Source organism: Panthera pardus, unplaced genomic scaffold (assembly GCF_024362965.1).
Source record: "Panthera pardus isolate Hobbes unplaced genomic scaffold, ASM2436296v1 HiC_scaffold_13, whole genome shotgun sequence".
In the NCBI taxonomy this organism is placed as follows: Eukaryota; Metazoa; Chordata; class Mammalia; order Carnivora; family Felidae; genus Panthera; species Panthera pardus.
The window spans coordinates 203,243,511-203,261,535 of NW_026526688.1; the positions used below are offsets into that span (position 1 = coordinate 203,243,511).

The following is an 18,025-nucleotide window of genomic DNA, read 5'->3' on the forward strand; positions in this document are numbered from 1 at the left end:
TTTGAGAGAGAGACAGAGTGTGAGCAGGGGAGGAGCAGAGAGGAAGACACAGAAGCCAAAGCAGGCTCCAGGCCCCGAGCTGTCAGCACAGAGCCCGACCCGGGGCTCGAACTCACCAACAGTGAGATTGTGACCTGAGCTGAAGTCGAACGCTCAACCGGCTGAGCCACCCAGGCGGCCCCACCCCTCAGCTTTTTTGACAGGGAGGTGGGAAATTTCTCTTTACCAACATGGGAAAGAAAGTCCTGGGGTTCTGATAGTTCAGAATATTCAGGGGAACTCTGGTGTCTGTTCTTGTCACTTCAATGTGCCCATCCTCCTGGTCTGAATGTGTGCTGGGGTCCGGGAGGATGTCAGGTTTGAGGAGATCTCTCTCTTGGACATCTATCTACCTGGCTGTTTCCAGCCCCTCCCTGACCACCTCCCCCCTCCCCCTCCCCCCCCATTCTCTGTCCTTCCTGGGAGCTTCAGCACATTGTGCTTTTTTCATGATTCTGCATTTCACCAGCAGGCTGTCACTCGGCCAGCCTGTCCTCAAGGCCATGCCCTCTCCAGTCTGGCACTGGATCCAGAGGAACCAAGAGAATGGATGTGTCCTGGTGTGGGCGGATGTCAGTGGCTCTAATCACATCCCCTTGGTGATGCTGGAGAAGGCTGGGTGGTGCTCTAAAGTCACACAGACTTAGCTGTGGGTCAAGGCTTTTGGGGCTGGTTACTTGACCTCTTCGAGCACTGCTGGCCTCATCAGCAGAATGGGAGGTAGGGGACAGTTCTTGCATCCCCGTGGGTCCCCTCCCCCCAGGGCGGCAATCAGGTTTGCTTGAGACAAATTATGACACAGGCCATTTCCCAGTGGCTCAAGCATTCCAGCCACTTCTCCAACCAAATGCACACGTGCAACCACACAAGTTAAACCACCGGACTCCAGGCAGAGTGGGAATTCCAAGTTTTCACGTGCAGAGGTGGCTCTGGGAGCTCCACAAAGGGGAGGGGCTTGCCCTGGGAGCTAGGGAAGGGCTAGAATCTAAGGCAAGGGTGGTCAGATTTAGCACAGAAAATACAGGACACCCAGATAAATTTGAATTGCAGATAAAGAACGGATACTTTGAGAGTTTGTCTTACGCAATAACTGGGCGTCTTGCATTTTATCTGGCAACCCTGATCTGGGGCAAGTGGACTCCGGGGCAGATTAGGGCGCGGAGCAGGAAGAAGGAGTGGAGGGGGCGCGCGGCGCAGGAAGAGGAGGCGCACACCGCCGGCCGCACGCTTTATTCGGGCGGGATTCGCGGGGCTCCTGGGGGCGCGCCCTCCCGGGCTCAGGCGGCCTCCAGGCGGCGCGCGTGCCCGCAGACCGAGCCGCTCCGCTGCAGCGCCCGCAGCCGGCGCTCCCGGCTCTGCTCCAGCTCCAGCCAGTGCTGCGCCTCCAGCTGCGCCTGCGGGCGGGCGCCCGGGGCTGTCTGCGCGGGCCGGGGCCGCCGCCCACCGATCCCCCCCCCCCGCCCCCGCCCGCGCGTCGCCAAGCCGCTCCCCCACCCGGGACGCCGCGCCCCCGGCCTCCCCGCCCGCTCCCGGGACTCACCCGTGGCTTGCGATGCGCGGCCCGCGGCGCCGGTACCCGCAGCAGGGCCGCCTGCCTGCGGCGCTCGGCCGCCTTCTCCTCGACCTTGCGCTGCAGCTCGAGCACGCGCTCGTCCTGGGAGGGCGCCGCCGGGGCCGCGGACCGAGCTTTCCTCTCCTCCCACCTGGGCGGTGGACAGGGCGGGCTTAGGAGGGGCCCCGACCACAGGTCAATGGGGGTGTTTTACGTGCAGGGGGGAGAGGCTCTCCAAGGAGCTCTGGGGTGACGTCCCCCCAGCGCCTCTACCTTCTTGCCCTTTGTACTTGACGTTTCAAAAATGTATCTCACGTATATTGGCTACGTAGGTATTTGGAGCAAAAAAGTGAAAACCCTCTTTTATCTTGTGCCTCCTCGCCACTCTCTTGCCTAGAGGTAGCCGCTAATATCTTTGCAAATCTCTATCATGCGAGGTCATTCTTCCTTCCAAAATGAGACCTCATTATACAGATTGTTCCCCGTTGGCTTTGGTTTAGGGGCACTTCACAGCATCAGGGCATGTGGAGGTGCTGTTCCCTCAGCCACCATCCCTGCTTGGCTGGCTCCAGTCAGACTGTGCACTAAAATGGTCCTGGTGGATTCGTGCCAGGAGGTCTGGCTACACGCAGAGAGCTCCAGGAGCTTTGTTAGTGGGTTTGGCCCCTTGGAGGCTCCCCAACGCCAACCAGACTGTGTGTGTGGTCTATCAGGCTGAGTCTAGCAGGTGGAAGTGGTGAGACGTCCCCGGCACATGCCACCTGAGGGACCTGCTGAGTGGCCAGCCAGCTGTAGCTGGGCAGCCCCTACCCTACAGCTGTCACAGGACCTCCTCAAATTGTAACCAGAGCAGCAGTCACTCAGGATCGATAGTGATGGATTTTTTTTTTTTTTAATTTTAAGAGAAAGAGAGTGCTTGAGCCATGGAGAGGGGCAGAGGGAGAGAGAGAGGGAGGGAGAGAGAGAGAGAGAGAGAGAGAGAGAGAGGGAGAGAGAATCCCAAACAGGCTGCATGCTCAGCCTAGAACCTGACACAGGGCTCGATCCCAACCCCCAAGGATCACAACACGAACCAAAATCAAGTCAGACACTCAACTGAGTGAGCCACCCAGGCACTCCAATAGTGATGAGTTTTGTAACCGTCGACTGTATCGACTCTTGGGTTTAGCTCTGGTCAATGATCTCACAGTCTGTGAGTTCGAGCCCCACGTCAGGCGCTGCTTGGGATTCTCTCTCCCCTCTCTGCCTCCACCTCACTCGCAAGCGTGCATGAACGTGCTCTCTCTCTCAAAATAAACTTTTAAAAAATTTTAAAAAGTTACAGTGAACAGTCTTGGGATGCTAGAGAAACATGAATACGGACAGGATATTGAGATGATGTTAATTTTCTAGTTGTGTCAGTACGCTGTGGTTATGCAGGACAATGTTTTTTTCAGAAGATGCACACCAGAGTGTTTAGGAGTGAAGTGTCTGAATCCTGCAGCTCCTTCCAGATGGTTCTGCAGGGACAGAGTAAGTAGCTAGCTAGATGGAACACACGGCAAAGGTCATGCTCATGAGTTATATGCCATCATTTTGCATCCAGGCCATCGTTGCATGATTTTTGCTGCCGTTTTTGTATGTCTGAAGATTAGCTAATAAGATAGTAGAGGTGGGAGAAGTTATTGCAAGGGGATGGCCTGGGCAGAAGGGTGGAATGTAGTTGTACAACCCACCCGGGAGGTCGCAAAGGCAGGCTCGCTCCTTGCTCCTGCCTCAGTCGCCTGCCCCTTGGGCCACTGGTACTGACCTCAAGGCTGCAGACCTCCCCATGGCCGCGCGGCACAGCGAGATCTGTTCCACCACGTTCTGCAGTTCCTGGCTTCTGGCGCGCTTGCCCTGGATGATCTGGTCTCGCTTCTCTTCCTCCTCGCGCCTCCGGGTCTCCTTGAGCAGGGCCAGCCGCTCGCGAAGCTCCACCACAGACATCTCCCCTTCCAGGCCATACCCAGGGATCTGCAGGGTGATGGGGAGGCCTGCAGCTGGGCGTCAGGCCCACACCCAGCCCTCACGGCCACCTGCCATGCCCTGAGCTGTCCTCTGCGCCAGCGCCGGTGCCCCTCCCCCAAGTTCCATCGGTCTGGCCCCTGGGCCCCGGGCGACTGCCTTTCCTGCTCAGTAGCACCTGTGCAGCATCCCTGCCATTGGGCCTCCCCAGGCTTGGCCTCCCTCCAGGGACCGCACGTGTCAGCTGGGTGCCCTGTAGGCCCCTCTACTGAGGTAGGGCCCAAATGGAACTCAGCCCTGTCTCCCTGAGTCAGGACCCGGGGGCCTGTGCAGAATGCCCTGTGAACTTCCCACATCCCCTGGGATCAGGCCAGGCTCCCACACCAGCTCCCGGGGCCCTGCAGGCCTGCTCCCACCTCAGCAGATGCCAGCCTGGCCTCTCAGGGTGCCGCTCACACGGGCCTCCAGGCACCTGCTCTCTCCTCTCAGCCTCCACTCATCCGGCCTTTGCACACCTGCGCTCTCCCTACACTGCCCTTCCCACCTGGGCCTGGGGGGGGGGGGGTCCCGGGACCTCCTTCAACATGAAGGCCACCTGGCCCACTCCCAGGAGCCCTGGCTTCCTGTCCCCAGAGGTCACAGAGGTCTCCCTGACTTGACTGTGAACTCTTGGGCCGGTCCCGGGCCTCCGGCAGGGCAGGCGCGGCGTCCACGGTCGGGCACGCCCCTCGTGCCGGCTGGATCCCGGCTTGGTGCCAGACCTCCCTTGGTCCCGGTGGGCGTGCTGAACGTGGTCTCCCGTGGCCACGCCAGGCGCGGCAAGACGTGGGGAGGCTTCCCCCAGTGGGGCCCGGTCCTCACCTGGGTCAGGTCCACGAGCTTGCCCTGGCGCACCGGCTGTGTCTCCAGGGCTCGCAGCTGAGAGATAAGCTCACGGCGCCGCTGCTGCTCCTCCCCCGCGGCCTCTGCGCTGCGCTGCAGCAGCTCCCGGCTCTTCTCTATCACCTCCTGGACTTGAGGGGCAAGGGGGTGCTGAGGGGCCGCAGGGTGCCCTGCCCAACCCCGGCCTTCCCTCCAGGGCACTGGGCTCTCGGCAACCGCAGCAGCTCACTTGGGGCAGGAGGCCAGCCAGGGGCGCGAGCCGGGGTGGGGGGGGGGGGCGCAAAGCTGGGCGCGGCCTCGTGGTCCCCGGCCCCCCGCCCTACCTATCTGCTGCCGGCCCCTCAGGAGCTTCGTCTGTGCCACCTTCACGTTCTTCTGCACCTCCGCCACCCGCTGCACCAGCTCCTTCATGGACCTTTCCTCCCGGAGGCGCCTCTCAGCACACTGCTGCATCAGCTCTGCCGTCTGCCCACACAACCGACCCACCGTGGTCAGAGCCGCAGGGTCCCCCCTGGAGCGGGCCCATTGCCCCTGGCTGCCCCCAGCCCCAGGAGCAGCATGAGGCGACCCTGCGTCACCCCGGAGCCCAGATCTGAGCTCAGCAGCTCCCGGGAGTCCCCTGGAGGTCAGGCCTACTGGGGAAGTTCCACCTCGTGTCCCCCCTTCCTCCACTGCGGTTCTGGGGAAACCAAGTCTGAGCCGCTGGGTCTGCCCCGAAGCCTCTCCCCGGCCCCCAGACTCCCCCTGAGAGAGGAGGGCGCTCGATGCTTTGAAGCCATGTGGAGCCCAGGATGTGCCAGCCTCAGGGTCCCTGTCACATGAGCCCCCAGGCACGTCCTGCTGGTCACCCCACTCTTCTTTCTCGTGCTGTTTCAAAAGGTCAGAGTCTTTTCTTTTCTTTTTTTCTTTTTTTTTTTTTTTTAATGTGAATGTGATCTTTATTATTAGAAGGTCAGAGTTTTAAGCAACAGGACAGGGTGTGGTTTTGCCGCTTTGTCACACGTGACTGGAATCCTCCCGTGTGTCTGGTTGCCTCTTGCCTCCGTGGCTCTGCGCTGCGTTCATTAGCCTCGTACACGTTATCCCCTGGACTGTAGGTGGCTTATTTTTGTGGCTGTACGTTTTGGGGTATATCACAACGCTTTCATCCATTCTACTGTGGAGGGACATTCAGATTCCTTCCAGTTTGGCACTATTGTGAACAATTCGGAATCGCGGTTTCAGTCCTCCAGATACTAAAACGCAGTGTGGGGTTTACGCCTTCTGTCGCTGGCCCAGGGTGGCCAGGGGCTCCGGGACCCCCAGCCCCCGGCAGTCTGTGCAGTGGGGGCTCATGTACAGCTGCACCATCAGTGGAGAATCAGCTTGCAGGCCGCTTGGACTTCAGCTTTAGACACTGGGCACCAAGTAATCTTTTGTAAAACAATTTGCTGGCGTATATCAAAAATGCCTCTCGACCATCCTTTTTGATTTGTCCAGTTTTGCCCCAGGTTCTAAGAAAGGGAACCAGGGCTCTCAGAGAAATAGCTTATTTTAGGGCTGGGACAGGGAAACCACCAGGTGAGCCTGGTGCATCTTCTAGTGTCCTAAAGTAAGGAAGGACACAGGGCAGTCAGAGGGACGCAGGAGGTCAACCTGAAGGGGCTCCCAAAGGCCAAAGCTTGCAACGGAGTAACACTTTTGATAACACAAAACGTAAAATAAAAATGCATGGGTCCACACTGAAAGAGTTGATGGAATGAATTCAAGAAAGTGGGGGAGAAGAGAGAAGTCCCCTGTGCAGCAGAATTCTCAGTAGTCGCTCCCCCCCCCCCCCACCCGCCCCGGCTGCAGGCTTTGCCTAGAGATCCCCTTCCGCACGGTGCTATGTGGAAAGGGGACACTAACTGCAGCAGAGAAAGCCAGGCATGACCTCGGCCAAGGGGTCAAGGTCAACATCACAGTGAAGAGCTGGTTGACAGCAGGTGCCCTTGACAGGCTGTGATGGTCCTCCTCCCCAAACCCCAACCCCAATACAACCATGAGAGGAACACCGGACACGCCCCAGCCGAGGGGCATCCAACAGGATACCTGACCCGCTCTCCTTGAAACTGTCAGGGTCACCAAAAACAAGGAAAGTCTGAGAAACTGCCACAGCCAAGAAGAGTCTGAGGCATGACCGTTAAATGTGATGTGGAGTCCGGGGACAGGAAAAGGGCCTTCATAGGGAGAAAATGTGATGAAATCTAAGCAAAGTGTGGAGTTCGAGTAAGTCACATACCAGCGTTGGCTTCTTGGCTGTGACAAATATACTGCGGTGTAGTGGGTAGCACCTCCCCCAAATTCACGTCTACCTGGAACCTCAGAATGTGATCTCACATCCAATTAAGTGAGGATCTCAGGATGCGATCATCCTGGGTTTAGAGCGGGCCCTAAGTCCAATGACAAGTGTCCATAAGAAGAGAGGGACGCAGAGAGATGCGGACTCATGGCCATGTGAGGACGGGGACAGAGTCCGGGGTGGGGCTGCCACAGACAAGGAGTTTCTGGGGTCTCCAGAAGCTGGAAGAGGCAAGGAAGGGTCCTCCCCAGGGAGCTTAGCAGAGAGCATGGCCCAGCTCACGCCCTCCTCGACCTTGGACCTGCGGCCTCCACAACTTGGTCAGGCCTGCGGTGCCTCCCTGTGGCGGCCCAAAGCCAGCGTGGAGACGTAAGGCATCACCAGCAGAGGCGGCTGGGTGGTAGGAAATGGGAACTCTCTGCACCGTCTTTGCAACTTTTCTGTAACTCTTTAAACTGTTCCGAAGCAAAAAGTTTATTGTTAAAAGTATCTTCGAAAACTTGGTAATAAGTGGGAAGATACTTATGTGGAAATACAGGTGAAAAGAGGTGGGCAGCCAAAATCTGCAAGGGGTCTTATCTCAAGTGAGCTGACTAGGGGCAAAGAAAGAACAAACCATGAACCACCGCCGTGGGCGAGGAGGCCTGCCCTGCTGGGTCCCAGGGCCCCTGCCCAGCTGCACCTCGGGGACGGCACAGACACAGCTCAGGGCCAGTGGAGAAGCGGGGAGGGAGGAGAAGAGGCAATGTCTCCTGGCTCTCCATAAATGTGCATGGAACTGGGGCGGGGGGCAGGTGTGAGGGCAGCACAGGACCAAGGAGAAGGCCTAGGCTTGGGGGGGACACAGTGCACTGTGAGTGCCATCTGCCCAGACCAGCTCTGCCACCTCAGGCCTTGCCAGCGTCTTTGTGGTACCCACCTCCTCAGCATCCCCCACACATAAGACATGCAAAGGGCAGGGGGGCAGGATGGGACAGAGGATCAGAAGTTGTTAGCAAAGAGCCCGACAAGGGGCTTGAACCCACAAACTGTGAGCTCATGACCTGAGCCAAAGTCAGACGCTTAACCGCCTGAGCCACCCAGGCACCTCTGTAGACTTTTTCTTATTCAACACAGCACTGGAAAGTTCTAGGCAGTGCAATAGGCTAGAGGAGCAAATGACAAGAATGTAGGTCAGAAGTTAAGAAATAAACTGTTCTTTACAGATGACATGATTGTCTACATAGAAAATTACAAAGGCTCTACGACAAAATGCCTTGTTTGTCCTAGAAAAATTATAAGGTGGTTCAGCAAGGTCCTGAGATAGATGATCAACACACAAAAGTCAATTACGCTTTAATAGACTAGCATCGGATACATGGACATCAGAATTAAAAATATAACACCACTTACAATTACTCAAAAATAATAAAAGAAACACTTAGGCACAAATCTAACAGAACACGAACAGGACTTGAATGCTAAAAACAAAACACTATACAACACAGATGAAAGAAATAAAGGATTGAAATAAATGGAGAGACGTACTGCATTCATGGATTGGGAGCCCCAGTTGGGTGGTCATGGAAGTCGATCCAGACCTCAGACCACGTATGAGCATAAACTGGGCGCAGATTAGAGATCCAGACGTAAAAATGAAATATAAATACTAGAGGACACCTAGGCGCATTGCTCTATAACACAGGTATGGGAAAAACCTTTCTCCTCACTCTTCAAAGTCCAGGCACAGTAAAAGGAAACATTGATTAGTCTGCCTGGTAAAACACACAAGCAAAGCCAAGTGACAGATTGGGAGGAAATATCTGCCTTGTATCATGAAAAGTCACTGTCCCTACTGTGTAAAGAACTCTTAAAAACCAAAGAAATGAAGGCTAAGAGCTTGTTGGAAAATGTTCAACTGATCTTTGGCAAAGGCACCGAGACCACTCAGCAGGGAAGGGACTGTGTCTTCAACAAACGGTGCTGGGAAACCCAGACATCCACACGCACAAGAGTGAAATTAGACCCTTATTTTACACCACACACAAAAATCAATTCAAAGTGGATTAGAGACTTAAACACAAGACCTGAAATCACAAACTCCTAGAAGAAGACAGGAGAAAACTCCCTCATATTGGTCTTCTCTTAGCTTTTTTTTTTTTTTTTTTTTTTTGGATTTGACATCAAAAGCACAGGCAAGAAGAACAAAAATGAACTACTGGGACCACATCAAACTAAAAGGTTTCTGCAAAGCAAAGGAAACAACCAACAAAATGAAAAGGCAACCTATGGAATGGAAGAAATCATTTGCAAACTATGTATCTGATAAGGGGTTAATACCCAAAACATATAAGGTACTCCTACAACTCAATAGCACCAAAACAAAACAAAACAAAACAGCCAAATAACCTGACCAAAAAATGGGCAAAGGACCTGAACAGACATTTTCCAAAGATGATAAACAGACATTTTCCATGTGCCAACAGACACATGAAAAGATGCTCATAACCACTCATCATCAGGGAAATGCAAATCAAAACCACAATGAGATTCCACCTCACCCCTGTTGGGATGGCTATCATAAAAAAGCCAAAAGATAGCAAGTGCTGGCGAGGATGTGGAGAAAAGGGAATTCTGTGCACTGTTGGTGGGAATGTAAATTGGTGCAGCCATTGTGGAAAAAAGTATTTTAATTTTTTTCTGAAAAAATTAAAAATAGAATTACCAGTTTTTAAAAAGTAATCTCTGCACCCAATGTGGGGTTCCAGCTCAGGACCTTCAAATCAAGAGTCACATGCTCTACGAGCTAAGCCAGCCAGGTACCCCCAGAACTACCAGTTTTAAAATTAGAACCCAGAGCCAACCGACACATGAAAAAATGCTCAACATCACTCATCATCAGGGAATACAAATCAAAACCACAATGAGATACCACCTCACACCTGTCACAATGGCTCACATTCACAACTCAGGCAACAACAGATGTTGGCCAGGATGCGGAGAAAGAAGATCCCTTTTGCATTGTTGGTAGGAATGCAAGCTGGTGCAGCCACTCTGGAAAGCAGTATGGAGGTTCCTCAAAAAACTAAAAATAGAACTACCCTACGACCCAGCAATTGCACTACTAGGCATTTATCCAAGGGATACAGGTGTGCCGTTTCGAAGGGACACAGGCACCCCCATGTTTATAGCAGCACTATTGACAATAGCCAAAGTATGGAAAGAGCCCAAATGTCGATCGATGGATGAATGGATAAAGAAAATGTGGTGTATATATATACAATGGAGTATTACTCGGCAATCAAAAAGAATGAAATCTTGTCATTTGCAACTACATGGATGGAACTGGAGGGTATTACGCTAAGTGAAACTAATCAGTCAGAGAAAAACAAAAATCATATGACTTTACTCATATGAGGACTTTAAGAGACAAAACAGATGACCATAAGGGAAGGGAAATAAAAATAATATAAAAACAGGGAGAGGGACAAAACAGAAGAGACTTATATATATGGAGAACAAACTGAGGGTTACTGGAGGGGTTGTGGGAGGGGGGAATAGGCGAAATGGGTAAGGGGCACTAAGGAATCTACTCCTGAAATCATTGTTGCACTGTATGCTAACTAATTTGTATGTAAATTTTAAAAAATAAAAAATAAAAATAAAATAAAATAAGGACAAAAAAATAAAAATAAGTAAATAAATAAATAAAAATAAAATTAGAACCCAGAAGTATCACTTCTGATATAGATTCAAAGGCAATAAAACCACTGTTTTGAGGAGATATCTGCACCCCCCATGTTCACTGCAGCATCATTCGCAATAGCCAAGACATGGCAACAACCTAATTGTCCCTTCAGAGACGAATATGAGAACACTCTGCAGCCTTAAAAAAGAAGGAAGTCCTGCCATTTGCAAAAACATGGGTAAACCGGGAACATATTATGTTAAGTGAGATAAGCCTGGCACAGGACAGTTGCTGTAGGATCTCACCTATGTGTGGAATCTAGCAAGGTCCACATCGTGGTTGCAGAGACCAGAGCCGTGGGCATGGTCCAAGTGCGCGAAGTCTGTTAGAAGATGGGTACGTCCCAGAGACCTAATGTACAGGGTGGGGACTGTGGTTCCTAAGAACGTGTACATGAAATTTGCTGAGAGAGATCTCCAGTGTCCCTGCCACACGTGGAGGAGGTGGCTGCGGGAGGGGACAGATACAGCAATTTGCTCGATTGTGACAATCATGTCACGATGGGACGTGTATCCGAACATCCTGTGACAGACCTTCAACAGACACGAATTTCACTCGTCCATCATGCCGCAGTAGAGCTGCGAGAAAACGGACAAAAGGCACGAAGAGGTTGTTCACAGAAAGAGATAAAGAGATGGCTCTTGAATATATGGCAACACGTTCAAATTCATACATAATCAATGAAATGCAAATCAGAACTGTACCGGGATACTGTTTCTCACCTACAAGACCGAGCGAACATTTCTGAGTTCAGCACGGCACACTCTGCCGGGGTCTGCGCACGCTGCCCCGCGGAAGGTGAGGAAACTGTGTGCCCAACAGCGGGGACCGAGCCCCGCTCTCAGTTAACTTTGGGGCTTAGCGATGTCCCCTCTAGAAGCTTACCTTGAAAACCTCTCTCCACAAACACGGAAAACTGGCCCTGTGTTTCCCATTGCAGACAAAGCAGGGCGTGGCATTTTATGTAAGGGACAAGGGAGGAAGGAAGGATTTGTACACAAGTGTACGTATTTGCTTTAAGGAAAGATGATCCAGAGGTTAATGAAAATAAGAATTGAGGTGGGTAGGTGGCAAGGGACTTACAAGAAATGACGCTTCTCTGAGTCTATTTTTCAGATCGCTTTGACTTCCTATTTGTGAAAAAGTACACTAAGAAGGAAGGAAAAGCAAACCCTAACATCAAATACAAACAGACACAAACAAGTTATCCAAAGGGCATTTTCAAGTGAACTTCCAGCATGGTCCCCTCCCCCTGCCCAATGCAAGTCCCCAAGGGCACACATCTGGGGACAGACAGAACCGAGGTCAGGCCTGCGGACCCCAGGCCACTTGGGAGCCACTGCAAAGAACAGGCTTTCAGGGAAACACAGGTTGGGGCCCCCCACCCAGGCCACCTGTCCTAGGAGGAGGCAGAGCCAGGACTGAGACGTCTAAAGCTTCTGAAGATGCCTGCAGACCCTCCTATGGGAGAGGACGCCATACGCAAATGTGTTGGCTTTCCAGAAGTTTCTGCCAGAACCTCAGATCCTCCTTCATGTGTGGATGTGTGGGCCCACTGCCCCTCCTGGTGGGGGCAGGGGGCAGTCTGGACCAGAAGTGCTGGCCAGACTGTCCACTGAGAGAGCCTCCAACCCCCGCCCCCAACCCGTGAAGGTGCAGAAAGAGAAACCACAGCCACTGTGTGGATCTTAGGGGTCAGACCACAAGCCATGACCACAGGAGCTGCCACAGCCCGCCAGCCGGCCCCCAGGTACTCCCGCTGCTCCCGCAAGGCTGCGTCACCTCCTCCTTCTTCTGGTCAGCCTTCTCCTTGTTCCCTTGCACCAGGCGCTGCCGGGCCAGGATGGCCTCCTCGTGGCTGAGTTTCCCCTGCAGCCTGTGGCACTCGCTCGCGGCCAGCTGCTCCTCCCGGCCCTCCGCCTGCACCTTCCTCTGCCACTCGAGGAACTCGGAAAAGTCCCCGGCCCCGTCCACAAGCTTATCCACCCTGGGGAGAGGGGACAAGAGTGGGGGCCTGTGCTGGCCGTGGGGGGGGGGTGCACGGGTTCCCTGGGGGTGCGGTGGCCTCACAGGCATGGGGAGCCGTTCACCCATCGCGGGCCATAGCACCTGTCCGCCACCCACCGTCCGCCTGTCCCCGTCCTGTGCCTCCACCACCTTTTGGCCACCTGTTCGTCTGCTCACCCATCCATCCACCTGTCCATCCTCTCATCCACCTGGTCAGCCACCAAACTCCCACCCACAGCCCAACTCATGCGGTAAGCACAGGGGACTGGGGTGCTGGTGGTCAGCGGGGGGCCTCAGGGGGTTCTGAAGAGCAGGTGACCCTGAGAGAAGTGTGGGCTGGGCCAGCTTTCTGCTAAGCCACCTTCTGCCCAGTTTCCCTCACTGAGCGGGTCATCTTCTTCAGATGCAGCCGTGACCCTAAGGCTGGCCTGCCTGTGGCACCCCCAAAGCACCACAGCCACCAGGCCCCGCCTTCCCCCCCTGCTGGCAACCTCCTCCCCTCCCAGGAGAGCCGTCCCTGCACCCCTTCCTCTGAACAGGGTGAGGAGCCGCCCGCCTACCTCTCCAGCTCTTTCTCCACCTGCCGCTGGTATAGAGATCCTTCCCGCAGGATGGCAGCTGTGTTGAGCTTCACAGGGACGTTGTTGGTCTGCAGGAGACAGGAGGGGCCAGCTGCAGTCTGGTGGCTGGTGGGGGAGAGTCGGGCCAGCAAGTGCCCCCCTACCCCCCACACTTGCCCCCCGGCCCCTAGGGTGGGGCCTCCCTCAGGGCCTCCAGCTCTGGCCATCTGATCCCCTGGGCACAGACCTGGCCAGGAAGTGAGTGTCCAGGGAGAGGGGACTAGACCAGGCACCCCGTGCCCAACCTGGCCGGTCAGGAACACCCCTCACCTTGTAGAAGGTCAGCTTTGGAGTCTTAAGGGTTCGGGGCAGGAGTCGGGGCTGCAGAGTCTTCTGGGAGTCCTGCGGGGATCAGGCCCAGCACCTGTGCCCACTGGGTGCCCTTGGACGCACCCTGGGGGAATGGTGGGCCCAGCACCCCCGGGAGGGCCAACGCGCTCCCCTGTCCTCACTCCAGCTGCCCACCCGAGTGTTCCCAGCCCACCCCCTGCTCACGGGTCCCATGACAACACTTCTGTCTCCCATGCCCTCCCCCGCCTTTCCTGGGTGTAGGGCCGGCCAGGCCTGGGGACCACAGTTCCCGGGTGCTTGAACCTCTGGGTTCAGGGCCCGTCCCCCGAATGGCTCCCTGGCACTGGCTTCCACGACTGGCTTCCTGGCTGCTAGGAAGTTGCTCCTTGCCTGCTGCTTCTCTGGGGTGCTCCCAGGAGGGGCCCCACAGCCCCAGTGTGCGGAGCGGTGGGTAGAAGAGCCCCCCCTTGGAACTCAGCCAGCACACCCCCAGGGCCATGCCCCGCCTGCCCCAACTGCTTGTGGGGGCCAGGGCACCGCTGCCTCGCCCTGCTGCCACCGGCGGTAGGGGGAGCCCACAGTGGGGAGGGCAGGGCAGGCCCACTCCTCTGGACAGAGCGCCCACCACGAACAGGCCTTCCTTGTCCTGCGTCCTTTACTTTTTCTTTATTGACAAACTTACCTTGGCTTTTTTTTTTTTTTTTTTTTTTCTTACAGAAACAGTAAGTGCTCAGCATGGAAATGTGGGAACATCCAGAGAGGGATGCGTGGATTGCCCGTGCGGATCTGGAGGTACATCTGCACCTGCCGCCCCGCCCGGGCTTGGGGAGCAGAGACCGGACAGGCTAAAGAAGGGGCTCATCGCGTCACCGCTCAAAGGGCGCAGGGAGGGACGGTTCCATGTGGTGGGAGAGTGCCACCGTGAAGACCGACCCAGGGCGAGGAGGGTGCGTGTTACCTGCGTCGGGGGCTCCCCGCGGGACCTGGGCACCGCGCACCGCATCTCCTCCATGTTCGCCCTGAGCAGCAGCTCCTGCAAGAGGCAGCACTTGGCTCTGGCCCCACTGGCCACCCCCCGGCGCCCTTGGGCCTCGGGAGGGATGAAGGCACAGACCAGCTTCCCGCTCTTCCTCCACCCCCCCATCCCCCACCTCCTCACAGAACACCCCCCAGAGGGTCTAGGAAGGCAGGGCTCGTCGGTGGGTCCTCACCTCCGCCTTCCAGCGATTGTGCCTCTTGGTCGTCTCCAGCAGCTGCTGCTCCTTGGGCGGCTGGTAGGTGCTCCTGGGGACCTGGCGGGGTGGCCGGAGGAAAGCCTGCGGTCAGCGGCTATGGTGTCCGGGGTGTGTAGAAGGGCCAGGCTGGTGGCCAATGGGATATGGGTGAAGAGAGGGCGGTGCCGGGGACAGGAGGGTGGACCGTGGTGCCCGTGCCAGCAGAAGCAGGGCTGAGAGGGAGGCTGCTGGGCTCTGACTGGGATCCCCTGGGTGCTGGTGGCCATCCGGGGGAGGGAAAGGAAGGACGGCAGGCCAGCAGCAAGAAGGGAGGTGGCCAAGCACGGGGTCCAGGCCCAGTAGACACTGGGGGAACAGGCAGAGGACCACTGAGTGGGCAGGGGATGGAAGGGGAGGTGTGGAGGGGAAAGTGAGTCCAGAAAGGTGTCATGGACCCCAGAAAAGTGAGGGTCAGGGAGGGGGCGGCGCCATAGCATGAATACTGCAGAGGCCAGGGTGGCCTGAGAGCCACCCACAGGGTCCCATCACAGGGACCCTCACCAGCCTGGAAGGAGCAGTGTCCATGGGGGTGGGGCAGGGGCAGCCTGGAAACCCCTGAGCTCCAGACCCTAACTCCTTTCCCTCTACCCTGTGTGCCTAAGGAGCATTGGAATACTCGAGGGACCTGACCGGGGTGAGGGCTCATGGAAAACCTCTCTGGGCAGAGAGGTTGCCATGAGACCTGAAGGTGGTGGGGGTGGGCTGGGACCCCCGGCACCCCCCCCCTTCCACGTGGTCCTTAATTCTGTGAGGAAACCAGATTGGGTCTGAGAAACTGACTCCACCACAAGTGTGTGGGGTAGAGACTTGGATCAGTCAGAACACAGCATCCCCAATCATGGTGATCAGCTCGAGGGGAGGCGTGCGGCCTGAGCTGGTCTAATCGTACTCTCACAGAATTCTTGGCCCTAGATGTCCTCTCATGCCCTGGATGGTTTACAGTATGGGGAAGGCCTGGGTGGTTTGCTACAATGAAGGAAGTTTGCCCAAAGATAAAGGTGACCCACAGAAGCACAGCTAGAACTCTGATCAAACTCTGCCTGAGGCCTAACCTACTCAGCCAAGAGTCAGCCCGTCCTCTATGGTCTACACCAGCTTGAGCTGCCTTTTTCTGTTACCTACAATACAAAGCATCCTGACTGGCAGAAGTCAGCAAAGTGGGGAGAGAGAGAGGGAGAAGGAGAGGAAGAGGCTCTAGGCAGATGGGACAGGTGTGCAAAGGCCCTGGGGTGGGGACAAGTCCACATGATGGGGTCACACAGACAGACATTATCACCTGCCCATGACCTGAGTAGTACTGAAGAGCATATTGTGAGCTACACATGTGCTATTTAATAGAGAGGGAGACCTATGTCACAACAGGTTACAAGCATGCTCTAGATGCCACGTCCGGACAGGTTTGAGCCCTGTGGCCCCACAGCCTCACTTCATCTCTGCTGACCAGACCTTAGGATGCGGAGCACAGGAACTCACTGGGCAGGCCCCAGGTCAGCTGGGCTTCCCCACAGAGACGTGGGGTCACCAAACGCTCCTGGTCTGGTCCAGTGCACCTGGGAAGAGCCCAGCCTGCCCCTGGCTCACAGAGTCCACTCTCCCAGCTTGGATGGGCCGTGCTCACCACAAATGTCTGCACTTACTGGTTTGGACTTGGCCATGACAGGGACTGGCTCAGGCACTGGAATGGAGCGGGGTCTGGGGACAGTCAGGTTGAACTCCTTGGGCTCTGTGACCTTGGCCTTGGTCTTGGAAACGGACTGATTGGCCAACACTTCCTCTAGCTGGTTGATCAGCTTCTGGACTTCCGGCTGCCATCTTGAAGGCAAAGGCAAGAGCAGCCAGTTAGGGCCACTTCCTAAGGCCAACCAGGGCACCGCCCTCAGGAGAAGCAGGCCAAGTAGGGCACGGCCTTCGGGAGAAGGTCAACGAGGGCACGGCCCTGAGGAACCAAAGGACCCAAGACACCCTGGGTCCACCTTAGGGTGCGGGCTGATAATGGAAGCAATAGCCACTCCACTGAGGGCCAGCTATGCCCCGGGCACTGTACCAGTTATGCCCTGAGTCACGCAGACAAGTGAGGAAACAAGGCCAGCAGCACTGTGGTCACAAGCCATGCTGCTGCGTGGGGAGTTGGGAGGACAGGGGCAGAGAGGCCCAGCGGCAGGAATCCAGGGGCCTGAGGAGCAGCAGCGGGAGGGACGCAGAACTCATCTGGGCCGGAGTGGAAGGCCCAGTGCAAGGAGGCCCAGAGAAGCTGGAGATGTCTGGAATGTTCCTGGAGCTGTGCTGCTGGTGACAGGTGGGGAAGGGGCTACGGGAGCAGGGTGGAGCCTTGGGGTGCCGGTGCCCTAGAGCAGGGGTCTGTGCCCTACACCGCAGGTGGGCCCAGTTCCCATCAGCAGCCTGGCCGGTGGGGTTCCCCTGAGGACAGACATCGTGGTTTGTATAGCTCCTGGCCCAGCTCGAGGCCCACGGCCATCAGAGGAAGGAAGGGCACTTCTGAGGGGAGTGAGGTTTCCGGAGGGGCAGGGTGGGTCTGGGATGGGGCTGCATATGGCAGTGCTGAGGTGGGTGGTGGGCACCCTGGAGCCAGGCTGACCCCACAGGTGGCTCTCTGGGCTCCGAGGCCCCGGGCCCTGGTGGCAGTCCGGTGGATGGGCAGTGAATCCAGCCTGGCTTGGACTGAGGGCTTTCTTCCAGGGAAACGGCAGCTCCAGGGCCACCCCTCCACCTCAGGGCCATGGTTTTCTCTCCCACAGAAGGGCCCCTCCCCCCGGGCCTCTGGCTCTCCAGCACACTGCTGGTACCTAAAGTGGTCTGCTTGTGCCCAAACAGTCTGTCTGTCCCCAGGAAAACCAGGCGGCTCCCCCAGCCCTATAAGAAGGGAAACACCGCAGGGCCAGCTTCACCCTGACTCCAGTAGCCTCTCGTGGAGGCCAAGGGCAGGGCCAGGCCACAGTGCTGGTCCTTCTGCCCGTGGGTCCCGGCCTGCGCGGGTGAAGCCGGGATTTGGCCGAGCCTGTTATGGGGCGCAGGGACAAGAGGGTGGCTTTGGGGAGTGGAGTGCAGGGAGGCTCCCACCTCATCAGGGGGCCGATCCAGTTCTCTCGCACATAGGCTGTCTCGTAGATGAGGCTCCACTCATCTGTGATCCATGAGCACAGGTTTAAGGGGTTGAAGAAGAACCCCAGGAACTGAGGGAGAAGTAGGAACCATTGAGGGGGGGCCTCGGGACCAGAACCCCTCCCCAACCTGGTGAAGCCCACAGTGTCCCTCACAGGAAAGCCAATGCCCAGGGGGCAGGGGGGCAAGGAAACCACTGTCCACGCC

General features: G+C 56.2%; 1 protein-coding gene across 3 annotated transcripts in view; it reads right to left on the reverse strand.

The window, feature by feature from the left end:
• Positions 1-426: 426 nt before the first annotated feature.
• CFAP99 (cilia and flagella associated protein 99) overlaps positions 427-18,025 on the reverse strand; it is a 41,356-nt gene continuing 23,757 nt past the window's right edge. The window contains exons 5-16 of one of the 3 annotated variants that reach the window (XM_053901771.1): positions 17,777-17,889; positions 16,336-16,510; positions 14,636-14,716; positions 14,383-14,457; positions 13,404-13,475; positions 13,074-13,162; positions 12,289-12,493; positions 4,783-4,924; positions 4,439-4,590; positions 3,381-3,586; positions 1,580-1,742; positions 427-1,433 (exon numbers count right to left, since the gene is read on the reverse strand). In XM_053901771.1, coding sequence (XP_053757746.1) covers positions 1,317-1,433; positions 1,580-1,742; positions 3,381-3,586; positions 4,439-4,590; positions 4,783-4,924; positions 12,289-12,493; positions 13,074-13,162; positions 13,404-13,475; positions 14,383-14,457; positions 14,636-14,716; positions 16,336-16,510; positions 17,777-17,889 — 1,590 coding nt within the window. In that variant the 3' untranslated portion in view covers positions 427-1,316. Of the gene's footprint in view, positions 1,434-1,579; positions 1,743-2,645; positions 3,091-3,380; positions 3,587-4,438; positions 4,591-4,782; positions 4,925-12,288; positions 12,494-13,073; positions 13,163-13,403; positions 13,476-14,382; positions 14,458-14,635; positions 14,717-16,335; positions 16,511-17,776; positions 17,890-18,025 lie in introns of those variants that run through there. The other 2 variants (XM_053901772.1, XM_053901773.1) reach the window with 2 other exon arrangements.